We start from the raw sequence: 17,896 nt of genomic DNA on the forward strand, positions 1-17,896 counted from the left end.
TGGTGGAAGTCCCCATTTATCAGTGGAGTTACACCAACAATGTATTTGGCCATCCAAGGGCCAAATCAAGCCAGCCATGAGTGAGCCAACCAAATTCTGCTTTCACACCCTGTCTTGTGTCTCAAGTTTAGCAAAACACCATTCTAAAAATAAGCATTTCTCAACTACTAGCTTCTCTGGAGTGGCTTCCTGGACTGCAGGTTGCCTAGTGTGAGGTGTGTCAGTCTGCTGCTCTCTAGCCTCTTCAGGAGGTTCTGGCTGCCAGTACCCTGATTTACTGCCTCTGCCCTTGACCATGTGCTGCGTGAAACTGGGTTGTGCACAAGTAGAGCAAAGGCTGTACTGAGAGACTGAACGGGGGACTATTAACAGGGTCCAGCATCCATCTGGTGTCTATGGAGGAAAACAGAAGGGGTAAAAGTAAATTTTTAGAAATTACTCAGCATTTGCTTCTCATACAGAACAGAAGGAGATAACGGGCCAAATTCTGGTCTCAGTGACAGTGTAACAACTCTGCTATCCACAGCAGGTTATGCACAAGTAAGAGGTGCATAGTAACACTTAAAAGATCAGGAGTAACCTCTTTGATTTTGTTCTGTACAGGAACAGATTTTAGCTCTATATCTTCTATGTAAACACTCCCTGCCCCATACACTTATCATTTGGGCATCCCATTAAGAAGACACAGACCTATAATCAGCTAGAGCCATGCAAAGGCTAAAAGTGTTAGGTGAAGGGGGCCTTTGGGATCAACACAGCTGTTTACTGATGATGGATTTCATACACACAAGTTAAACTTGGAGACAGAATACTGAGTCCACAACCACATCTCCTCAGAGGCTGGGAACTTTGGGTTTTATACATAATGTTGGCTGTACAGATTGCTCCACTGTTCACTTTTATGCCCTTGGGGGTTTGATTCTCAATCCTGTCTTGGTTCATGGGCAGTAGCCCACTAGTTTTATATGATACCTCTCTAAAACAACAAAGATCTACTTTGGCAGACTTGATGCCCTGGGGATAGGCTATAGCTGCCTTCATGTTTTCTTTGAGTACGTTTTAGGAAGTGTCAGTGCAAGAAACAGTTTATGAGTTTGCTGACAATACAGGGGTAATAAGCATTTCTGTTGACAGTTAGCCTTTTGCAGAACAGTGTTTGCCAGTCACTTGAGAACCAACAAGAGCAGATAATCCCTAGAGAATCATCAGGTGAGCATTTGGGATAAGGGGTAAATATTAGGGTGCACAGTATAGGGTTGAAGATGAAAAGATGAGCCTGTATGCAGGGAATAGCTGGTAGGATGCAGGCATATGGTTTTGAATGTAAGCCTATAAATTATTAGGTGTAGAAGGAGACAGACTGGGAATAAAGGAGGCCCATACAGCAAGGCTGTAGTGGTTGGGAAATTAGGTGTTGGGCACAGATAATGAGGATATTGCCATCAGGCTATAGGAGTCTGGAGAACGGGTGTAGGGCATATCTAAAATCGTGAAAGTCAGGATGTAGGTGAACTGAAGCAGACATGGGTACAGGGATTAAGGTAAAGGGCCAGGAACCTAAGGGCTAGGGAACCAAGCAATAATCCCAGCCAATCCTGAATTTGTCCATCTCAGTCTTAGCTGTCCAGAGGGCAATCAAATGGGCCCACATGAAGCCCCACACTTTCCTTTCCACCACAAAGCGCAGTTAGAGCGCAGCTGGGCTTGTTTTCTTTGTTTGCCAACCAGTGACATGGAAAATGTTTGTTGACTCAGAGTGCTTTTTTGTCGACTGATGTGTTTGGTAACTTTGTCAAATGTGACTTGTCCACACTGTTCCCCAGAGACAGGATTTGGGAAAGGGGGAGGAGGAGGAGGCAATGGGGGCGGAGCTGGCATCCAATCCTCTCCAATACCACCATCCCATTGTAGTGCAAAACAGAAAGGAAACAAAACCCGAGAGTGAGAGAGGAGCATCAAACGTCAGAGGAACTTGTCTGCCATTCAGGTGGCAGGGAGGGATGGGACTTGGAGTTTTATTTTTGTAGGTTTTTTTAATTATTATTTTGTTTTTTTGTTGTTTTTGTTTGCTTGGGTTTTTTAGAAAATTGGGGATTTGTTCTTTTTTTTTTTCCTTTTTACAGACCTTCATGACAAAGCATAAAAACACAGTTATATTTATATATCTATTTATATATTTCTTCATTTCGTCGGCCGGTTTGTAAATGTTGCTCCATCCTCCTGTCTGAGCTGATTGTGTGTCACAGAAATTGTGGGTGTATGTGTGAGTTTCACCCCAACTCTGGCCTGCAAAGTCACCACACGTGGGGTGCAGCCAACCATGGAGGAAGCCAAGATGAAGAGTGGGGATGAGGTGCACAGAGAACCCCTCTTGGGGTGCAGATAATTACTTGGTCCTTTTCTTCATTGCCAGATGGGTCAGGTCTCTGTACTGCCTTCTCCACTCTAGCCAGGCTGTTCCCTCTGTCCCGGAAACAGTGTAATCATCAAGGATCTTACATTTTGAAGAGTCCACCATAGAAGAACATTTCTTTGGGGAACAGTGTTTTATGCGTGCCTTTCTCCCCTGCTTCCCCCTGCCCTTACCACTCCCAGAAGAATGGGGTCCTGTAAGGCAAAGGCTGCCAGCTGCATTGCTTCCCAGTTCCCCTTAAGTCTTGGAAATCGAGGAGACTTTGAATGGCTGGACTTTGCCGAGGTGCTTTGAAGGGTTCCTGCAGCAAGCAGCTCGGCCTCAGGCTCTTCCCCGTGTTGGTGAGAGCAGGCGGGGTGGAGTGCGGGGTGGAGCGCAGGGGAAGCGGGTTTCTCAGTCTCAAGGTGTGAGCGCTTGCTCCGGCGCCTTCGTGGCGAAGAGGAAGGAGCTGGACTGTGGGGAGGAACGGAGAAGTTCTCTTCACCCTTCCCAGGGATGGAGGGAGTTGATCAGACAGGTACAATATGGAGGCCTAAGCTGTCGCCCTGCAGTTTCATGTGGTTTCCATGGTAACTAGTGGCGGTCATAGGCAGCGGCAGCAGTGGGAGGTGCGGAGCCCCGGGATGTGGCACTATAATAATAAGGGGAACCTGAAAGTTAACACAGGAGAAGAATGGACTGGTTGAAAGGACAAACAGTAAAAAAAATAAAAAATAAAAAAAATAAAACAATCAAACGAAGAAAAGAAACAAAGGAGAACTAAAAACAAAGGAAAAGGAAAGGAAGGAAGAAAAGGAAAGGAATCAAAAGAAATAACTGGCAGACTCGGCTCTTGTTGGGAGTAGTGAAAGGCTACCAATTGAAACCACCTGAGGACCATATTTCAGTGAAGAGAGACTACCGGGGCCTCTGGGTCTGAAGCCCCTCTAGGGGAAGGGGATCATTTTGCTCCTTGAGACCATCAGTGAAGAGCTGAGAGGGAAGCATGTGAGCATTGCAGCAGAAGTATCTCACACCTGATCTGCGGTCACAAGGAAGCTGCCAGAGGGCTGGATGTTCTGAGTATATGTGATTGAGTACTGTGAGTCAGTTTTAAAAACAGGAGGGGAGAAATGAAACAAAATTCCATTGTTTCATTGCTTGGGATTTTGGTCACATTTGGCATGAAAGCTCTCTGGATGGTTATTGAATGTGTGTTAAATAGTGATTGATTATAAAGGTCATATTTACTGAGTTTTAACAACACTGGAATAAAATGTGCATCTATTATCCAGTTGTTAAACCTAAGTAAATATGTAGTTCATAATCACAGCCGATTTATTTTACATATAATAAATCTCCTCCTGTTCCCTTGCAAAGAAGTGTGTTAGAAGACAGAGTCTTAAGGGTTTTTTTTTCCTCCCTCTGAAAAAAACTGAGTTTTTCTAGACATATTAGGGTCACTGGAGCTGAATATTGCTGCAAGAAAACTCCACCAGCCATTTATAAACATAGTGATGCAGCCTGTCTCCCATACTGGACATTGTTCCTGCTGGTCCTATGAGAAGAACTTTTATGAGATTTCCAGATCCCCAGGTATTGACTCTCGGTTTAGATTGGGAGAGTAGTGAAACCTCACCTGGATTTTTGAACAGACCTTGAATGAATGCTGATTGCAGCCTGTGAGAGGAGCAGAACCTGAACTGAACTGATCTAGTCTGGAATAGGCTGTGGATGCAGCCAGGGAGAAGACAGTACTGAACTGGAATTCTGAACCATCTGATGAAAGAGGAGCTAGCTTCAGAATAGGTACAAAATGCATGTCAGATATAAACCCATCTAGGCACAGGACTGGAGAGTGAGGAAAAAGGTCTTTCATATGGCCAAATACTTGAAGGCCCCTTTCAAAAACAAACAAACAAAGAAAAGAAAACAAAGAGACAAACAGAAGGAGCGCGAAGCTGGGGGTGTGCTGTGGGAAAGAGGTACTCACTTAGTAATGCCGGGTTGCTGAATCGCCAGGCCTCGTTGTAAGTTGTGTACTGAGGGTGGCTGTACGGGTTCCCTGAGAACTCGCTCCCTGGAAGAAAGCAAGCAACGTGTGAAGTACAGGTAAGAATGAAGATCTACGTCTGCTACTCCATCAAGTGAATCTTCATGTTGAATCTGTGTGCCATCAGGAAAACTGTTATATATGGCTTCCTTGCCCAGCTGGGATTTTGCCCTTCAGGGCGGTGTTTGTTCAGTGCAATGTTACTTGCCTAAACAATTAAAAATCATAAGACTGACCTTTTCAAAATCAAGAAATTAGTTCAAAATAATGAAATTCAATAATACAAATAAACAAGCTGGTTTATTTTTCTTTGCCTTCTGATTTCTGATCTTCTGGTTGCATTAGGATTGCATTTGCATGTTTTTTCTACAGTTAGCCATCAGCTTTCTTCTTAATAAAACCTAAATCTAATCTAAAACCTAATCTAAGAAAGGCTCTCCGGTAATGTCAAGACAGCAGGCATGGGAGCTTTAAGGGGCAGACCTCCCAATAAGCTCATCAGAACTGGCAGTCCTGTTGATGGTGATTTGTATTGGTAAATTCTGTTTTTAGGTGCTGCAGATTATGAAGTATTTATGGAGAAGAATATGGTTCAAGTTCATTATTGGAAATATTCTCAGAGTATGGTAGTGTTAAATATGAAACAAAATGGAAAACGCATGAATCTTTCTGTCTTACTCTGTACAATGATTTCAGAAAAGTGATTCATATATGATGGGACCAACATTTATGTTTAGTCAATGAGTTGCAGAGAAAACACATTGTATTCCAGTTCCAGAAGAGAGTTTGCTAATGAGTCAGTACTTTAGGTGCTGCCTTGAATCTGAAAGGCAAGCTGGGCTACAGCTCCCCTTTTCACATTGGTAAAATAGGCTCAAACCAAAATGGTTATGAACTTTGTGATATAATAACACTCTGAAACAATATCTGAATGTTTTAGAGTCTTCTTAAATACTCATTTTTATTGTTTGTAAGGATCTGGGTCTCCTTGTTTTCTAGATGACTGTGCAAGGCTAAGGGAATTACATTTAGTAACTGAGGTATAGTGTGGCATTCAAAATAAATGACCACAACAAACTCTACAATCTTAAAAATCTATGATTCTGTTACGTAAGGACATGCTATTGTCTAATCACAACCTCAATTTAAAGCAGTACAGACAGGCTGGGAACAGTTAGTGCCATCTGAAAGGCATTATCATGCACTCCAAAGACGATGAAAGAACAGAGTGACTACTAGCTTCTGGTCTGCTCTGGGTGGGGAGTTCCTGCTACGACAAAAGTGTTTGGAAAGCGCCTAGGGTTACTGCTAGATAACCTGGAATGGGAAAGGAAGGCAGTGCAGTATACACTGAATGCCTGTGATACAATTACCAAAGAAATGTCAATTAATTATACTGTAATCGCTGCAAATCTTCCCTCACAGGAGAGTTAAAGCCAAAACCACAGATTCTCAGATGGGGGAAGTGATGTCTATTGAAGTCAATGGATTTGCACTGATTTATACTTGAGGAGGATCTGTCCAGACAGGTCTTTTAAAGACATTCAGAATAATAACCTAAGTAGTCACTATGAAAAGGTGTATGTATCAATAGCAATCATCATCCAACAGTCTTTTAGTCAGAGTAGTTTTTATTTTCAGCATAAAAATTCTTATTGTGTGACAGACACAATACTGCTAAATACTTGCTAAATACTGCTTTAGTGATAATGACTCAACATGTTTACATATCTAAAATCTAAAATCCTGCACTGAAAATCCTGACAGCTAGCTGGGAAAGAGAAGGTGAAATCTGCTAATGTGATCAGGTTGCTGTGGGAGATGATAGAAGGGCAAGAAGCAATGCATAGCCCTGGTTTAGCTCCACTCAAGTGACTTATCTGTGGGATATACTGGGGTAAATTTGGCCCCAAAGGAAGGACAAAACAATCCAGATGTGAATTCTTGCTTTGAATTGCCTCATAAAAAGATCACTTCTCTGCATCAAGAGAAGAAGTTCTGATATTTCAAGACTTCTTTCTAACCCTCTCCTGAGTTGTCAACTGTTTATAGTGATCCTGAACCATGGGTTAAGTAGAGGAGAAAGAGCCCCAGCTATGGAGAGCCAGGGAGGAGGGAGGGCAGCCACTGGAAACAGTGTTTATTGACGAGGAGTGAAAGCATGCATGCAGCAGGATAATGAGCTTTTGAGCTCAACTGTGACCAAGAGGAACTGAGCTATCGCCTTCCCCGATCACTAATGAAACAAGTGTAATTTCCTCATCAACATTGGATTCTGTTTAACGACTCCCTGCCGTTGCCATCACCAGCCCTCTGCAGGCTCTACGCTGCTCTGTGTGAACTGCAGTTCCTTTCTGAGGATGCTCACTTCACTAAACAGTTTGCAGAAACTTGATGGCCTTTCTGGGAAAGAGGAAGAAGTGAGTCAGGGATCAAAGGTGCTCTGTTACCTATGTAGGGAGCATTTCACAAATGCACAAATTAAGTGTAGCACAATACCTGATTCATCCTTCTTTGACTGACTAATTCATGCTTTTTCAAGAGTGCACTCAGGGACTTACTGGCTTTCATCCATGTCTACAGCCTGTGACCTGAAGCTACAGGCAAGTGCAAATGAGGAATACATATCTTACCACATCATCTGCATGAATCTCAGAGATATTTGCATGCATGACTGACCATGTTGCATGGATGCCGTGCTTGGCGACAAGCTCTTCTCTAGACTATACAAGTAGAAGTCTAGTGAAAGGTTGTCACAGACAGAATAGAGAAGCTTTGGTTAGCACTGGTCAAACAATCCTCTCAGAAACAGCTTTCTACTGGAAAATGCTGCCTCATCAAAATGGAAATGTTTTGCATGAGCCTGTCATTTTCAATGGAGTTTTAGAAAGAAAAGTTTTGAAATGATTGCAAATTGATACAAAGTATTATGTTTCAACTTTCTTGTTTTGTTTCATTTTGCCTTTCTCATCTCATTTAATTTCCTTTCAACTCTTTTATTATTTTAATATTTCTTGACATCTAGAACATGTTGTCATTATTGAAATGTTTCATCCTGATGCTTGCAAATTGAACTATTTCAAGATTCTGACTCCTCATCCCAATGCAAGATGAAAACAAATGTCAAAAAATCAGAGTTTTGCATGGGTTGGAAATTCTATTTTCTGACCAGTTCTATTTTTAGATCAGAACCTTTATTTAGAGAAGTTAGAGCCTCTTCCTCATATTCACTCACGTCTGGACAATGAAGTTTGTTTGCATGTCTGTATGTTCATTAAAGATACTCCCTGACTGGTCATCTTGCTGTCTTCTTGTTTCTAATATACTTAAAGCACTGGCCCTTGATCTTTCTTGGCCCAGGGACATGTAACAAACCATTAGCAACATCATATTTTGTTTTCCCTTTTCAGCCTGGACTCTTAACAGAGGTGGCAAGCAAGCACAGAGGATCTTATGAGGCCTATATTCTATGCAATCCATGCTCTGGGAACCTCTACTAACAGCAGTTCTTGGTATCTGTATTTAAATCTTGACACGTTTAGTCTTCTAATACAAAAACTATGAGGCATGAAGTGAGCCTAGCAGGTGGCAGGATCAGAAAAGATGAAGGGAGGTAGTTTTTACACAATATATGGTTAAGCTGCAGAACTCCTTGCCAGGTTGCTAGAGATGTTAAAAGCTTGTAGGGGTTCAAGAAAGACTGTTCCAGTTTGTGGAGGCGAATCTATCAAGGGTGATTAATATTAAATAGAAAGATATAAACTCTACCTTAGGAAGTTTCTGAGCTGCAACTTATTGGAGGCTGGGAGACCTTCTGAGGAAGTACCACTATGTGCTTTTCCGACTCTTATATCCTTCCCTGGGCATTTGCTTTTGGCCCCTGACAGAGAGTGGTAGCTAGAGAGACCTGCAACGTGACCCATTAAAGCCAGTCTTGTGTTCCTTCCCAGGAAGCCTCTTTATTGTTGTCTTAAGTAACATTACAGGGCTGCCAGGCTGGGTCTGACCAGTGGAATATGACTGAAACAGCCAGTACTTGATGCTTTGCAGAAAGATGCAACAAGTACTGCAGGATGCCCAAGTAGGCCACAGGAAAAACTTTCTCTAATTGAATGTTACTGAGCCCCCAAAGTTCAGTGAACTGGTCAATTATACCAAGGCACCAAAGTGGCAGTTGGGGAGGGGTATGATCCACTATATTTTCCTGATCTGGAGGTTGATCACATCACCTTCACAACAGATTTTGTTGCATATTTTAGGACTATAAGCAGTAGGTAGTTTGTTAACTCTAGAATGAGGTACGTATCAGTACCTCGTGGTATGAAAGCAGTGATTTGTCAGTTAAAGATATTAAGATTCTGACCTGCAAACATACCCTATCCATGATAATTTCACTGATTAGCTGTACTCTCTGTAGTGTATGTTTGTTTAGCTGTTCCAAGATTTGGACAGGGGTTAAGTTAGGGTTTTGACTCATGAGCCCAAACAAATCCTAGCAGGGTGATGTAAGAGCTTTCTGCTCTGAGCTTTCTGCTGTTTCACGTCACAGCTGTTGTCTGGGGCCATCCCTCCCATAGCAGAGGTTGCAGAATGGACAGTGTACCTGCTCCTTAACCATCACAACTCACAGCCCAGGGTGTTAACATAAGCAGAAATCAGTGGCAGTTGCAGTTCTGAGTTCTGAGCTACCATGGCTGAGAAATGAAAACCCTGCCTATTCATCTATCCACTGGGGCTAGCTTCCATCAGAGGGATAGGGAATACAGCCTGCGGCAGTGACCTCTTCAGTTGTCCCAGGGTAAATGGGCCTTTGCTCTCCCTGAACAATGGGCAGTGTAAGTGCATTTGCCAGGAGAAGGTATTTCTCCAAAAGCATTGGGTAGCAAAAAAATAGTTTGCTTTCAAATGTAGGATTAGGTAGGTAGTTTCTTGGGTTGTAGGCATTATCTTATTAAGAAGGTAGGAGCAAACTGGATGTGGGTAAGTAGTTGGTTGTTGAAAGGGAGCATCTAGTTTCTCCTGAAATACTGCTAATCACTGCTGAGTTCTTAGCCAGTTTAGGCTGTGGACAGTAGGTCTGCAAAAACTGCAGATATTAAATTACCATTGATGTTTTGCAGTTAGATGTCCTGGCTTTAGATAGAAGGTAAGTTGTTACCCTAAGTTAGTGGATAGCTGAATATCCTGAGCCATGAGCAGTACATAATAATCTGCATGGGTCATTGGAAGATAATTACAGTAGTTAATGAATAGTAAGGTTAATTAATTACCAATTAATTACCATAGGTTATAGATAGCTAGTTGCCCATAGCAGCAGTGAATCAGTTACTGAGGGGAAAGAGATATGTTACAGAATGAATTGTTAGTTACCTGGGTTATAGGCACCTGACATTTTCTTTCTGAAGAGGACAGGCCTTAATAGTAGGAAAGCCATAGCTATAACTGTGAAAGCTCTTACAGTAACAGTATACTGTTCAAACACCTGTGCACCATTACTGAAGTCTGGAGGCTGACTTACCAGGTACCATTCCTGCAAGAGTTGAGGTTGGGTAGCTGCCTTGTCCAGTTGGGGGCACGTGGGGAGGGTAGCCAGGCAGGGTGGTGCTTGCCATATCACGACCTGGAAAGGGAAAGAATCAGGATAGATGATCAAAAGTGATAAGATCATTCAATATTGATTTGATACCACCTTTTGTCCCACCATTGAGTGACTAGCAGCTTGATAGGCAAGTGCTGTGTGACATTCTCATGTATCTGCTGACCTTCCACTGAAAATTTTTGAGGGAAGACTGTGACACTTTTGATCTCAAACTGTAAAGATGGATGTTAAAACTTGTCTTTTTGAGGCTCAAAAGAATTGGTTGTGTTTCATTGTAGATATTTGAGCCTGTTAGAAATTTGGATCTATTTTAACTAAATCAAAATGGCCCCAAGCTGCACAGAGAATGGCAGCATATTCGTTGCCAGAGTAGTTGAGGTCCTACATGCAGTGGATACAGTTCCAAAACCATGGTGACGTTTCAGCTCATGATCAATGTGTAAAGCACTGCAAAGTGACTCAGGAGTTTTCTGTGCCCGTCTCTGTTCCCATCTCTGCCATTTACCTGCTGATGATTTTAGGCAAGTCACTTCACTGCTGTGTGCTTCTTTTTATGCTGCAAACTCTTTGGGGCAAGGACACACTCTTATTACTTTTGCACAGTGCCTAGCACAAGAGAGATCCAATACTGGTTGGAGTCCTTCCAGTTGCTGGTGTAATACACATAATAATAGGGTTGAGGGACTTAATTTGATTCCCACTGCATTTTTATCACAGATACAAGTTTTTGTTGATAATCCCCAAAGTCTTGGTATCTTTTCTCCACCAAAGGAATAGAGGGGTGTGGACTGGGTGGATGACTGCAGTTTATTTTTCATCTCTTAGGAAGTGCAGCTGGAGGCTTCTTGGTTGATGCCAGAGGCATTTCCTCATTTGGATTGGTTAGTCTGAAAATGGGCCAGCCAGAAGGGCATTTTGCTGTTAGTGCTTATTGCATTTAAATGAACTAAAATCATCTCAGAAGCTGCTGGGAGTTTCAAGCCAAAACCAAAAAAAAAAAAAAAAAAAAGGCTAAATAAATTAAGATAATCTTTCCCCCACAGCTGCTGGGAGATTTACAGCTCAACCTCCAACGCTGCCTACTGAGATCTCAGCCTGTTCCAATCATCCAAAGCCTTTCACATTCTCTAGGTGAGCTGTAGCTCACCAAGAAGTTTGTGCCATTTCTTGTTTCTCTGTTGAATTTTCTCTATTCTGTCTGTTCTAACGGGGAGGGGACTGGAGTCTGATTCTTCTTTAGAAAGGACAGTTTAAGTAAGGCCCATTAACACTACTGGAGCCACTGGAACTGTGCTGAGGTATGTGAATGAAAGAAGAATAAGAATTGTTTTAGCTCTACTAACAGTAGAACGATAATTGATAAAGTAGGCCCTGGAACAAGCATGAAACTTGGCAGAGGAATTAGGAATAAATAAAAGTTGCACAACAGAGCAAAAACTGAATCAACATGGAGAATTAATCCTAACTCCCAAAAGAGGGGGTTTCTCTAGGATGGGGTGGGCTAAGCCAGTGTCATTGCTTTCATACATTTTGACTAAAGATTGCTGAAGTGATTTGCTCAATAAAAAAGAAAAACAAGTTCTTTTTTTGTCCCTGAAGAGGTTCCTGAACCATGGCAGACATTCCTAACTCACCTCACCTTAGATAATGTGCACTGAACTACTAGACAGCGACTGAGCCATTTTCTAGCCACTCCCTGGTATTGATAGAATAAGTATACAATGCCCCAGGGAATTATATTCTACACTCTTCTATTCTTTTATCACCATCATTGCTTTAGTGATTTGTAGTTGTGTATTAAGCAGTATGACTAACACTTACTAGATGTGGTTCTTTTTTTTCCACGTTCTTTTGAGGGAAGAAAGTTTCATGTTTAAAAAACTTGTCCCCTTGGTTTCCTAGATTGACTAGTCTGAGACATAACAGTAGGTGATGAGTGAGAAAACAGTGTCACTGAAAAGTTAGAGAGAACATTATGTAGCAGCAGGCAAAATTAATTCATTCTGACACTTCCATTCAAGTGGGAACACATACACACACGCTCTCCTACTTGATTTAGGCACGTACGCCCCTATGTTTTTATTGAGACATGAGCGCGCAGAGGCTGATACTCGAAACTCAGTATGGATATTTCTTTGGGAAGTGGTCATCTGTCAAATCCAAAATCATGAAAAAGAAAATAACAAACCAGTAGAGTATCAGCAACACGAAAAAGAGTCCCACAGAGAGACTCTTAAAATGCTGCTACGCACAACCAGCCCCCTTCCATTATGTCCTCTCTCTGTCAATAGGTAAACAGGATTATTAAATTCTGGTACTCCAGGATTATGATAAAACTAGCATCTGTCCTGTTGATAACATGCTTCCAACTCCAGCCACTCTACCTTCTCCAAGAGCCTTTTGAGTGATAAACATAGTGCCTTTATCACTGTTCTTTGTGCTTTTGAACACTTTCTCCTGTGTCTAATTCTCCAAAAATGTACTAAGGCAACTGCATCTCCTGAAACACAGTGTCTTCTAGGTTAGAGGATGGTCCTATGTATCTGCATCCCTGTAGTACTGTATTGTTGGAGAAACTCTGTCAGGGAATCCTTGGCTTGGAAAATGCCAATGCCCAGAGCTTAGGGGTTCTTACTGGCTGTGCCAAGATTTGGACCAAGACAGTGTTATGAGCACAAAAGTCTTCTCTGCTGTTTGCTTGCTGCTTTCCTACAGGGAGGAGGTTTAGAAATGCAAGTCTCACCCGACAAGACAAAGGGAGAATGTTAGGTCAAAAGAGAAAAATAATGTAGGAACATGGAGGAGACAGAGGTAAGATTTGTTTCTTGTGCATCAGGAACTGTAATCTGCACTCTGAACAACTTGTCTGTTGAAAAAGCCCAAACGATGTTCTTTGACAATGGGGTAACAGCAGCCTCGGTGGTCGCCAAGTCTGGGTCTCTGAACACTAAGATGTTTCTCAGTATTTCATCCAAGCCACCCCTCAGCTTCTGCAACATGATGCTTCAGTCATCTTCCACAAGAGTTTCCCCTAGCACCTACCTTAAATTTCTTCCTCTCTGCCCCCTACTCCCCCCTGCTGCTGTCATCTTCTGCAAGCTACTTTCTTCACTTCTATTCTTTATTTGAAGGCCACCTGCCTTAGTCGTGTTCCTTTGGCTATAAAACTTTACGGTCTCTGACCTACCCTTCCTGGTCGTGGAACTCAGACATGATGCCTTGCTTCTTGGCTGCTCTGTCTGCTCTGCGAAGGCACCCGCTCACCCTCCCAAACTAGCTGACACAAGCACTGCTCACAGTGTAGCTGTGGCAATGCTCACTGACTGCTTATGTATTTATCCAACTTCTTAGTAGTTTTTACAATCCATGCTGAACTACCCTGCTGACAGTCCTAGAGCTGGCTAGGTTATTCAAGCTGCAATCATCTACCATAGACTAACACACAGTACTCTGGCTATGCATATAGTACATAGGGCATTATGAATCCTCTTTAGGTAACACAGGATTTTGCTATATAAATGGTTCCATACTGAGCCCCAAACCCATCCAATGGGGACACCAGCTACTTCTATGTAGTTACAGCTTCTTTTCCCATTTTATTCTACAAAAATGAAGGACAGGCATGAAATCTTTTTGTGACTCTCCATGGAGCTGAGAACACATGCTGCGTACACAGAATTGGAAAAACGTTGCTGTGATTCACACTTGCACTCAAAGAGCTTGCAGCATTTTCTGGTCTCCCCATCCGACGAAACTGAACCCCTTCCTGCAGCATCCCCACTGAGTTTGTGGCCAAGGCCGGTTACCTGCTATCAGAGGCTGGCTGCTGGACTGCCCAAAGTGGGCACCATGATGAAGGAAGGCACTGTAGCAAGGCGTGGACGCATCGTCTGAAAGGGTCATGTGGAAGGGCTGAAGGTCAGCCTGCCCAGAGCCGGCCGGCGTGGTGGGGGTGAAAGGGGTGAGAGAGGCTCCATGAGGCTCTTGCTTTATACTGAGGGGAGAGGAGAGGTTTTCTGTGGTAGGGTAAGGGATGGACACAGACAGACAAAGGGAACAGGGGGAGGAAGAGGAGGGTGGGGAAGGGAGGAGAGGAAGAACAAAATGGGTAAATGAAAATGGAGTGGTTAAAATCTACAGGGAAATTAATTTAAAAATGGAAATAAAACTAAAAAGGTTAGGGGTAGATCAGAGGAGCCAGTGCTGAGACAACAGCAGTAAACACACCCGGGGGCTAGGCTCAAACTGCAGTGATGCCTCTGCAGGGGCAGCAGGGTGTAAGAATGGAGTGCAGTGGCGGATGGGAGGAATGGGATGCAGGAACGGAGAAGTGAGGGAGGAAGCATGCAAGAGGGGAAGGACAGGAAGAAGCATAGGGTTGAGGAAAGGAGAAGAATGCTCTGAAGCTTCTGTGCTCCCTTTCCTGCTCCCTTCTCTTGCTGGCCTGGCGGGTATGGAGATGTGACACTGACACAGTTTGGCCCAGGAAATTCACCACTTTGTTTCTTCAAACCCAAGGTAACCATCCCTAGGAGAGCAGCATGGTTATGAGCATCTGTTAAATAGGATGCTCAGTGTAATGGCCAAAGCCTGCAAAGCCAAGTTCCATAAACGCTTTGACGAAAAAGGTGCAGGTTAAAATGAAAAACGGGACTGTGCCATTCATAGGTGGATAGATAGGTCAATCAATTGATCTTGTTTACACTGGCACAGTTAGGAGCTTTGATCATAAAAGCACTCAATACTGACTTTGGTAGTTCCTAAAGTACAGGGTTGCCAGACAGATACCTTGATGGAGAGATAGAAGGGGGAGGGATGTGAGGGACTTTACAGAAGGTCTTATTTTAATTGTTGTTTTCACTGGGCCTCCATTTCTGATGTGAAAATTTGCATAGGCACAGTAGATACAGCTTTTAAACTGCTCCTAGCTTGGCTCCCACTTAAGAGGTGTGGGAATTGTAGAACTCAGTGACCTAAAGCATGGATACACCAGCGCACCCACTGTTGTTGGGTCAGCAGTAATAGAGTCCTGTATTTGAACACCTGAAAGAGAAGTATGGATGATGTGATCAGATCCTATCCAAATCATCTAGCAAACCATCCACCCTCAGGTAAACAAAGTAAAGCCAATAAATGAAATCCATTTGTCTGCGATGATGGCAAGTGTTACCAATGGCATATGAGATAAGTTAGCTTTGGTGGTTTTGATTTATAAAGAGAAATATAAATGTGACATATAATTAGGTCGTAGATCTGGCTTCATTAACGTAGAACTGGCTTAATTAAGTCTGGGCACATTATTGTAAGGCGCAGTGTTCACCTAGACAATAAAGGGCTGGGCAGTTTCTGCCTGCAGATGCTGTTTGTCTTGAGGCATTTGTCTCTTAAAGGTTTGCTACCTGGCAAAAATGATAGTTTGCCATCTGTGTTCTCCTCCAAGTTTCTCTAACCTGGATGACCAGCAAAGGTCTCTGATCACTGAGACTCCTTTTCAGCAAAAATGTGTGTTTATCGTTCAGACCATTGGGAAAGATCAGTTCTGGCCAATAGATTACAGTTCCTCTTCCGTGAGGTTACTTATGTGAAGCCTGTAGTGTGCTAAGTAAGGACTGACATTTCTTCTCCTATTTTGCTATAGGAAGCTCTGTTTAGCAAGGACCTTTTGTGGGGGATATGGTGAATAGAAGCTGGAGTGTACAGTTCATTAGAGTCATCAGAGTAAGCAGCACACTAGCATCCAGATTCTACTTTACACTACTGTATACTATCCTGCAATCCTACAAGTGACTCTTTACATCTCATTGCCCAGTCTCTGTAGATGGAAAACCCCCAAAGCTCTTTTTCTCCTGGCTCCTCTGCCATCAGGTGGTAAGGGGTGCACAGATTTACCTTCAGGACATACAGGCAGTCACCAACTGTTTGGCAGTACTGAAACTTTTATCCAAACAGTGTAAATTCTAAATAATGCAGATACTTTGGATTAATGGTTTTACAGATCTATCTGCAGACAGAGGGCCAAAAGCTTCCATGTTTTTCAGGGCTAAAGGTGGAATGATATTATTCAAGGAAGCCATTTGACAGTCATACCTAAGCAAAGTGGGGAGACTTTGGTCCTGGGTATTTTCCAGGTTCCTTTTTCAGACCTGCCTACTACACAAGAGAGGAGTCCTAGGGCAGGTGTGGGGAGCCCCTGGGGAAGAAAGGGCAGAGAAGAAGATGGACTCAGGAAACGTGGGTGGGCAGAAGCAAGAGGTGCTATGGGCAGAGGTTAATCCTGTTTGCACAGCCCCCAGGCACATTCGGTTTCCTAGTCCCTCCCCTGCTTTATTTCTCTTTTAAAGCATGGAATTTTCAGCTATAATCCTTTCTAAACCGCAGCATTTTTCAGGCGCTCTGTGTAAGTGAAACCATAATCTCTGGTAAAACAGACTGCTTAAGCTGCTGTAGCATTAGGCCAATCTGATCCAGCCCCTGGATTTCCTCTCTGCCCAGCCACCACAGAGAGGATTGCAGCCTGAAAGACTGTCTAAAGCCCTTGCGATGGGAAGAACAGTGCCAGGCCTTGCCTTGCAAAGCTGAGAAGGGTTAAGGGACCAGAAGCTATTTGTCCCAGCCTTCTGAGGCTGTTAAAGCCCCTGTCAGACTCACAGCAGAGATGAGCCCAGCCCTTTCTTGAACACATCAAGGCTTATGAAGAAAAATTCCTCACACCTTCCAGAGGCAGCAGCACTTACTCAGTGCAGGGGGGATAAAGAAGTCAACAGTAACATAGCAAAGAGACAGGGATACAATAATGCTAAACACTGCACTCTCTAAGAATAGCGGAGAGGGGGAGAGGATAAGGTCAGAGAGCAAATGATTGCACAACCAAAATTCAGACTCTGATGTGTCTGTTTATTTATCTATCAGTCTGTCTATCAGTCTGCACTCTGCAACTGCATAGGCATAACTTATACCCCTTGCATCTTCACTGGTGGATGGCATTTACACGCTTTTACTCCTGTGTTATCTAGCTCTCCACTGACTAAAAGCACCTGAATTCTGTCTCCAATACAACTCCTGCCACTTCTGTGCTGGAATAATTGCCCCAGCAGTGAATTATAGCTCCAAAGTGTGCCAGTGTAGATGGGATCAATTGATTGATCTCTCTATCCACCTATGAATGGCGCAGGCCCATTTTTCATTTTAACCACTTCAAACTTTGGCTGCACCTTTTTTGTTTTCACTTCTCATTTTCTCCATTCTCTAATTCTTTTGTATTTGTGATGAAGGACAGCAAGAGGAGTCCCATACTTGCCCCTTTCTATCCCAGGTCCTGCTAGTGCCATCAAGTCAGCAAGCTATGGAGCATTGCCATGCTGGCGCATCTCAGTGGGAGGGGTGTCCCTCAGTAAGACAGCATTAGGGAAGCCCGGAGGTATCGATCAATGTCTATTGGCATGGAAATTGCCCCGTAATTGAGTCAGGAATGGAATGAGTTTGCAACCCCCTTCCAAAGAAGCAGAAAGCTCTTCCAAACCCAAGCTGCTTTCTTCTAAATGACACATGGTATCCTTGGTTATAAGCAACCCAAAATATCAGCCAATGTCATGGTGGGGGAAATTTGGAAGAATCAGCAGGGTGGGATAAAGCTGCAAATGTAGCAGAGGACTAAATATTTTCTGCACCTTCAGCTCCTCTCTTTCTGACTGTACTTGCTGAATTATGGCTGTTTTTCTTCTTTTCTAACTCTCTCCTCTGTTATTGTGGCGGAGAGCTAGAACTGGTGATCTCTGGCCTAAATTCCCCCCGCAAATGAAGGGATTTTGGCCAGACAGGGTGAGAGGAAGATTCACAGCTTTGGGTTCCTACA

At 43.2% G+C, this 17,896-nt stretch overlaps 1 protein-coding gene across 1 annotated transcript in view; it reads right to left on the minus strand.

Annotated features, from left to right (window-relative positions):
• Nucleotides 1-2,986: 2,986 nt before the first annotated feature.
• The window catches only part of PAX2 (paired box 2), an 85,053-nt gene continuing 70,143 nt past the window's right edge, over nt 2,987-17,896 (minus strand). The window contains exons 8-11 of the mRNA XM_067299973.1: nt 13,851-14,060; nt 9,964-10,065; nt 4,386-4,472; nt 2,987-3,063 (exon numbers count right to left, since the gene is read on the minus strand). Of these exons, the coding sequence (XP_067156074.1) occupies nt 2,987-3,063; nt 4,386-4,472; nt 9,964-10,065; nt 13,851-14,060 (476 nt within the window). The remainder of the gene's footprint in view (nt 3,064-4,385; nt 4,473-9,963; nt 10,066-13,850; nt 14,061-17,896) is intronic.

Source organism: Apteryx mantelli, chromosome 7, assembly GCF_036417845.1.
Source record: "Apteryx mantelli isolate bAptMan1 chromosome 7, bAptMan1.hap1, whole genome shotgun sequence".
Lineage (NCBI taxonomy): Eukaryota > Metazoa > Chordata > Aves > Apterygiformes > Apterygidae > Apteryx > Apteryx mantelli.